At 69.4% G+C, this 6,353-nt stretch overlaps 2 protein-coding genes across 2 annotated transcripts in view; both read right to left on the bottom strand.

Moving 5' to 3' along the window:
• PFL1 (hypothetical protein) overlaps positions 1-4,341 on the bottom strand; it is a 7,392-nt gene extending 3,051 nt beyond the window's left edge. Inside the window, exons 1-13 of the mRNA XM_005848183.1 lie at positions 4,234-4,341; positions 3,909-4,013; positions 3,580-3,667; positions 3,260-3,328; positions 2,915-3,037; positions 2,465-2,611; positions 2,153-2,226; positions 1,824-1,949; positions 1,416-1,538; positions 1,140-1,249; positions 782-914; positions 450-551; positions 180-289 (exon numbers count right to left, since the gene is read on the bottom strand). Of these exons, the coding sequence (XP_005848245.1) occupies positions 180-289; positions 450-551; positions 782-914; positions 1,140-1,249; positions 1,416-1,538; positions 1,824-1,949; positions 2,153-2,226; positions 2,465-2,611; positions 2,915-3,037; positions 3,260-3,328; positions 3,580-3,667; positions 3,909-3,980 (1,277 nt within the window). The 5' untranslated portion in view covers positions 3,981-4,013; positions 4,234-4,341. The remainder of the gene's footprint in view (positions 1-179; positions 290-449; positions 552-781; positions 915-1,139; positions 1,250-1,415; positions 1,539-1,823; positions 1,950-2,152; positions 2,227-2,464; positions 2,612-2,914; positions 3,038-3,259; positions 3,329-3,579; positions 3,668-3,908; positions 4,014-4,233) is intronic.
• Positions 4,342-5,614: 1,273 nt separating this feature from the next.
• Positions 5,615-6,353, bottom strand: part of CHLNCDRAFT_144804 (expressed protein) — a gene marked incomplete at both ends in the record, with an annotated part of 3,004 nt that continues 2,265 nt past the window's right edge. Inside the window, 2 exons of the mRNA XM_005848182.1 lie at positions 5,615-5,740; positions 5,945-6,159. Of these exons, the coding sequence (XP_005848244.1) occupies positions 5,615-5,740; positions 5,945-6,159 (341 nt within the window). The remainder of the gene's footprint in view (positions 5,741-5,944; positions 6,160-6,353) is intronic.

Here is a 6,353-nt window from a genome sequence, read left to right as displayed (position 1 = left end):
GGGCACAGCGCAGCTGCAAGGAGTGCCTGTGCTGGCACCTGGCCACACAAGGCGCACGTCAGCCGTCCACCTCCCAAGCCGCCCCCGCTGCCACCCAGCCACCCCCACCACTGCCACCCCCACCCTGCCACCAAGCCCCCACCCCTCCCACCCCCGCCCACCACCCCCGCCACCCTCACTTGTAGTGGATGATGTTCATGGTGTTGGCGTACAGCTCCGCCAGCCAGTCCATGGCGGCATCGTAGTTGGCCATCACGCTCTCGTAGTTCAGGCTGCCGTCGGGGTTCAGCTCCACGGGGGGCTGCTTGGGGCCCACCTGCAAGGAGAGGGGGAGGGAGGGAGGGAGGGCGCGGATGTATACGGGCCTGGGGCGAGGTGCAAGTAGATGTGTATGGGTGGGGGACGAGGATGGAGAGGGAGCAGGGCAGGCGGGGGAGGCCGGCAGGCACGGGCGCGAGAGCGGCGCGCACCTGCTTGCCGGTGATCTCGTCCACGCCGCTGTTCATGCTGTACAGCAGCAGCTTGGCCAGGTTGGCGCGCGCGCCGAAGAACTGCGCGCGGGAGACACCATGCGGCGGCAGGGCTGGGTGGGCAGGCGGGCAAGGGGCGAGCGCGGCGCACCGCCGCCTGGCAGGCAACCCACCGCTGTGTGACCACAACGCGCCAGGCACTCGTGGGACCAGCATCCACGGCTCAACACCCGCTCCCAGCCCAACTGTGGCCCACCACACCACACACACACGTGCACACACACACACACACACACGCCACAGACTCCCACCTGCATGTCCTTGCCCAGGCGCATGGCCGACACGCAGCAGGCGATGCCGTAGTCGGATCCAAACATGGAGTGCATCATGTCGTCTGACTCGTACTGGATGGAGGAGGTGTCTATGGAGACCTTGGCGCAGAACCTGGGGGGCGGTACAGGCGGCGAGCAGGCGGGCAGTACGATGCGCGGTGGTCAGGTAGATGAAAAGGGGTGGAAGGGCCAAGCGCAGGGGAGTGGAAGGCGCTGCTGGGGATGGTTCCTGCGGACCGTGTGGTGCCCGCCCGAAGCAGGCAGGCAGGCTGGCAGGCAGGCTGGCTGGCAGGCGGCCCCGCAGATAAGCGCTTGGGTTCCCGCTCCCACCCCTCACTTCTTGAACTCCTCGGGCAGCTTCTGGGACCAGAGGATGGTGATGTTGGGCTCGGGGGCGGGGCCCAGGTTGTACAGGGTGTTGAGGATGCGGAAGGAGGTCTTGGTCACCTGCGGGGCGGCGCAGCCCGGAGCAACAGCGCCACGCCACAGCTCAGCTCGATTCAAGGTCCGCACACGTAAACCTCCCTCAGCTGCGCAAGCCCCGCCCAGCTCATAACTCGAGGAGGCTAGGCGGCAGCCAGCCTGCCTGCGCCACCCAGCGCGGCGGCCTCACCAGGTGCTGCCCCTTCTCGTCGGCGCCGCCCAGCACCGCGGTCACCCAAGTGGGGTCGCCCGCAAACAGCTGGTCGTACTCTGGGGTACGCAGCTGCCGCACGATGCGCAGCTTCATCACAAACTGCGGGCGGGCGGGCGGGCGGGCGGCAGGGCGCGGGGGTATGTGCGCATGTGCGGGTGCCACCCTGCGCGGTGGGCCGATGGCGGGCGCCCGACCAAGCACAGCCCGCCTGCCACACGCTCCTGCCCACCACCACCCCATCCTGCACGCCCGCTCCTCCCCACACACAACCACCCCCGGCATGTACGATTTACCCCCACTTGGTGCGTCAGCTACCGCCACGCACACCCCTCACCACACCACACAACACACACACACACACACACACACACACACTGCCCTTACCTGGTCTATCAGCTCCTGCGCCTCCTCCTCGCTGAGCCGCCCCGCCTGCAGGTCTGCCTCGATGTATCCGTCCAGGAAGGCGTCCACCCTGCCCAGGCTCATCGCCGCGCCGTCCTGCTCCTTGACCTGCGGGGGAGCGGGGCAGCAGAGCAGAGGGAGGGCGGCAGGCGGAGGGGTGAGTGGGAGGGTGATGGGAGGTGGTGGCGTATCGAGGTGGGGTGGCGGGAGGAGGTGGCGCGAGGCAGGGAGGGAGGCGGGCTGCCAGGGCTGGCAAGCAGCCCAGGTGTAGTGGCTCAGCGCGCCCAGCGCGTAGGGCCCCGCCGGCTCACCGCTCCAAGGTAGGCAAAGTACAGCGACTGTACCGCCTCGCGGGCGCTGGTGGCGGGCTTGGAGATGTCCACGCCTGCGGCGCGAGGGAGGAGCAGGCGGGCGGGTGCGGGGCGCGGGTGAGGCAGCAGGCAGGGATTGCGCACCCCGAGGCAGCAGGCAGGGACTGCGCGCCCTGATGTGTCTCTGCTGCCTGCCGTCAACCACACGTCCCCTGTCCCTGGCTCCCTCCCCTGCCCATCCAACTCCCCACCAGGCCCTCCCTACGCGGACGCCCACCCTGCCCAGCCAGCCTCCCGCCCTGCCCCCCTCACCGTACGACGTCGCCATCTCCTTGAGCTCCTTCAGCGCCCGCATCTGCTCCTGCACCTCCTCCCGCAGCCGGATGCGCTCCTCGGTCATCGTCCCCACCAGCAGCTTCTGCAAGTCCTGCGCCTTGGCAGCAATCAGGCCGTCCACGCCTGCAGGAGCGTGGGGTGTGCGGTGCGCGTGGGTGGGTGGCTGCGCGCATGTGCGTGTGCGAAAGCATGGTGACGGCAAAGGGGCACCGCAGCCTGGCATTGTGCCGAGAAAGGCAGGGGGGGAGCGGACTGTGACCGTGCCGGTCCTGTGCCTGCATGCAGCGCAGCCCGAAGGTGCCGCCCACCCAAACCTAGTCCCCACACCGCCACCACACCGCCACCACACTGCAGCCGCACCCCGTAGCGCCTTGCCCCACCCTGTACTGCCTGCCCCCCACAGCACGCCCTGCACCGCTTCCTCACCGTACAGCGGCACGCGGCGGTAGTCGCCGATGATGCGCCCCCGCCCGTAGCCGTCGGGCAGGCCGGTGAGGATGTGGTTGGAGCGCGCGGTGCGGATGTCGGCGGTGTAGGCGTCAAACACGCCTGGGTGTGTGTGAAGGTGTGTGGGGAGCGGGAGGGGCAGGGGAAGCAGGAGAGGTTAATCTTGAGCACGACGGAGCTGAGACGTGGGAGGCGAGCGAGGTGGCAGAGCATAGGTGGGGGCGTGCCAGGGAGCAGCTGCGCCGCCCGCCACCAGGCTTCCAGGCGCCCGCCCTCCGACAGCCCTGCCGCCAAGCTGTGCAGCAGCCGCAGCCCAAGGCTCACCCTGGTTGTGCGTCTTGCGCACTGTGGTGTAGATCTTCTCCACCTCGGGGTCCATCTTGTAGTTGTAGGCTGCAGAGGAAAGCAGGGGGGGAGGACAGCAGGGAAGGTGGAGGAAAGTGAGGGCGGGAAAGGGACTCGGGGTGAGCGGGGAGGGGTGGGGAGGCAGGGGCAGGGCAGCGCCACGAGCGGCAGGCACACGCGTGGGGGGCGCGCAGAGCGGCAGCAGCTGGCCAGAGAGCGCTGCCCAGCAGGCGTGGCGGTGGGGCCTTGCGGAAGGGCGAGGCTAGAGGTGGCTGGAGGCAAGCGCCAGGTACACCCACCCTCCAGTGCGGCCTTCACGATGCCCACCCCGCCCAGCGGCTTGATGGCGCGCTTCAGCGGCGCGTCGGTCTGCATGCCCACGATGACCTGCAGGGGCAGGGGCAGAGGGGGCAGGCAAGGGGAGAAGGTGAGGCGAGGAGGCAGGGCAGAGCACGCCTGTGAGGTGCGGTTCAGCCAGCTGCGCACGGATGCACGAGCCCTCCACCACTGATCGGCCGCTCGTGCGAGGCGCCCGTGTGAAGCGGCTCCTGCTCAATCTCGCAGCCAGCACTGCCACCCCATCCAGCCATCCAGCCAGCCAGGCTCCCACCCACGCCCCCCGGCCCACCTCCTTCTCCTTGTCGATGTAGCCGGGCGGGAAGGCGGTGATGGTGGAGGGCACAGATGGGTCCACACCCATGATGCCCTTCTGCAGCTCCTCCTTGCACAGGTCCTGCGGGGGCGGGGAGGAAAGCGGGGCGCGGGGAAGGAAGCGCAGAAAAGGGAGTGGGTGAAGGGGCTGCAAGGCCTTGACGCAGGTCGGGAGCCTGGCTGGGCAGGGAGGGCAACGGCACACACGTGCATGGCAGAGGCAAGCTCATGCGCAGCCTCGACAACTGCTGCCCACACCCACCCCAGCATGCGCACCCACATCCACACAGCCCCCCACCCACCTGCACTTTGTCCCAGAGCTCCAGGGTGCGCTGGGTGGGCCCGCTGAGGAAGGAGGCGTCCCCATCGTAGGGCGTGATGTTGTCGCGCACATACTTCTGGACGTCGATGGTGGGTGCTGCCACGGCCGGCGCCGCCTTGCCCTTGGCGGCCACCGCGGCGGGCTTGGTGGGTGCTGGCGCCGCCTCGGGCAGCGCCGAGCTGGCAAAGCCCCTGCGGGCGGGCGGGCGGAGGGCAGGTTCAGGGCGGGGTGAGCGGGGCGGGAGGCAGGCGCTTTGTCCAAACCCTGGCCTGCTGCAGCGGTTTTGGCGGAACCGGCGCGATGGCCTCGGCAGCTGGGGGAGCAGCAGTCAGGGGAGCGGGAATGGGGCCAGCCTGGCAGCGCAGCACGTGGGCAGGGTGACCGGCGGCGGCGGCGGCGGGAGTGGCGGTGGGTCAATGCATGTGCCGCGGCGCACCTGCCGGTGGCGCTGCCATGCTGCTGGCTCTCCTCGGCGGCCGAGGTGGTGTGATAGGTGCGAGCTGGGATGCCCGAGGCGGGCCTGCAGGCGTGCAGGGACGGGAGATCAGCGCGCGGGGCTGGCAACTCGCGCAGGCACCACCGGCGGCGCGGCGGCCCAACAGTCCCCACACCTGGTGAGCCCGCGCGGCGCCTCTGGCGCCTCGATGAGCATCGCACGGGGGCGGAAGCTAGAGAGGGAGCGCGGGGCGGCCTTCCCGACGTGGGTCAGCAGCGCGAGACTGGCGGCCGGCAGCACGCTGTTCAGCATGCCCCCTACGCCCGCCAGGCCGCTGCTGGAGGCCGCTAGTGAGGCTAACATGGATGTGGGCGCTATACACGGCGATTGGGGAAGGGGGAGGGGCTGCAGGCGCTGCGGGTCACCGGACGACGTGCCCTGACTCGCTGTGGAGTGCGATGGGAGGGTTGGGGGTGTGTGCTCGTGGTGTTGGCTTGTCGAAATAGGCAGGATTGTGCAGCCGCCCGGGCCGCAGAGTTTCTATGAGGCCATGCATGCCGAGACTTTCCAGCCCGGCCGCGCCGATTACCAAAACAGGACGGAGACCGCATGTGGCCCTTCGCCGGTCCGCCTCCAGGGCCCTGAAGGTGTGGGGGGCGTATGGAGGGCTTGGTGGGCGAGAGGCAAAGGGTTTGGGGACCCATCTTGCCAAGCAGGGCCACATGGCGGCGCTGCGGTATACAGGGCCCCAGTCTGGCTTAGCTGCCTCGCTCAGCCCATTCTGCACCTCAACCATTCACAGCTTGCCTTGCACAATTTACACAACATCCCGATCGGGCCGCCGCTGCTGCCGCCAGCTCGGGCGCTGGCTCCCTCCGTTCCCTGCCGCCGCTTCCCGCCGCCGCTGCCATCCCGCGCGCGCCGCTCAGTCCTTGAGCACCAGGTACTTGGTGCCGGGCTCCATGCGCGCCACCTGCTTCACCAGAGCCACAAACTCCTTGTACCCCTCTGTGGTCAGGCGTGACTTGTACATGGCAGTCAGGTCGGAGAGCTGCATGGGAGGAGGCAGGGCGAGGCCCAGGCACGGACGCCAGGTGGCGGCACAAGAGGTGAGCGCACAGAGGGAAGAGAAGGCAGCGTGCATTGCAGCGTGTGATGCGGGCGAGGATGGCTGGCAGCCTGGGCCAGAACGCCAGCCAGCCGGGCGCCGCCACGAGCGATGAAGCGGCTCCCCCCTTTCCTCCTGAGGGCTCACCAGGACGCGCCCCTTGGAGCGCAGCAGCTGCTTCAGCTCCTCTGCCGTAACGGTGCCGCCGCTGGCCGCCGGCACCGAGGTCGGCGCCGCGGGCCGGGCGGCAGCCGCTGCAGCCAGCGCGCCGGCCGCTTCTGCAGTGGCCGCCGCCGCTGCACCAGCAGGCGGCGCGGCGCCTGTGCGCGCCCGCTTGGCCCCCTGCTCCGCCGCGGCGCCTGCTGCAGCGGGGTGGCCGGCGGATGGTGGCGGCGTGGGTGACTTGCGCTTCTTGCCGCCGCCTCCTGCTGCCACCTCATCCTTCTGCAGCCAGCCAGGCAGCGCAGCGCAGAAGGGCTCACCGCATGGACACAAGCTGCATAATATGATCACACACAGAATGCAAATGCCACCAATCCAGCCCATCCCAACACAC

The sequence above is a fragment of the Chlorella variabilis genome (genome assembly GCF_000147415.1).
Source record: "Chlorella variabilis unplaced genomic scaffold CHLNCscaffold_8, whole genome shotgun sequence".
In the NCBI taxonomy this organism is placed as follows: domain Eukaryota; kingdom Viridiplantae; phylum Chlorophyta; class Trebouxiophyceae; order Chlorellales; family Chlorellaceae; genus Chlorella; species Chlorella variabilis.
This window is presented reverse-complemented; position numbering and strand designations above follow the sequence as displayed.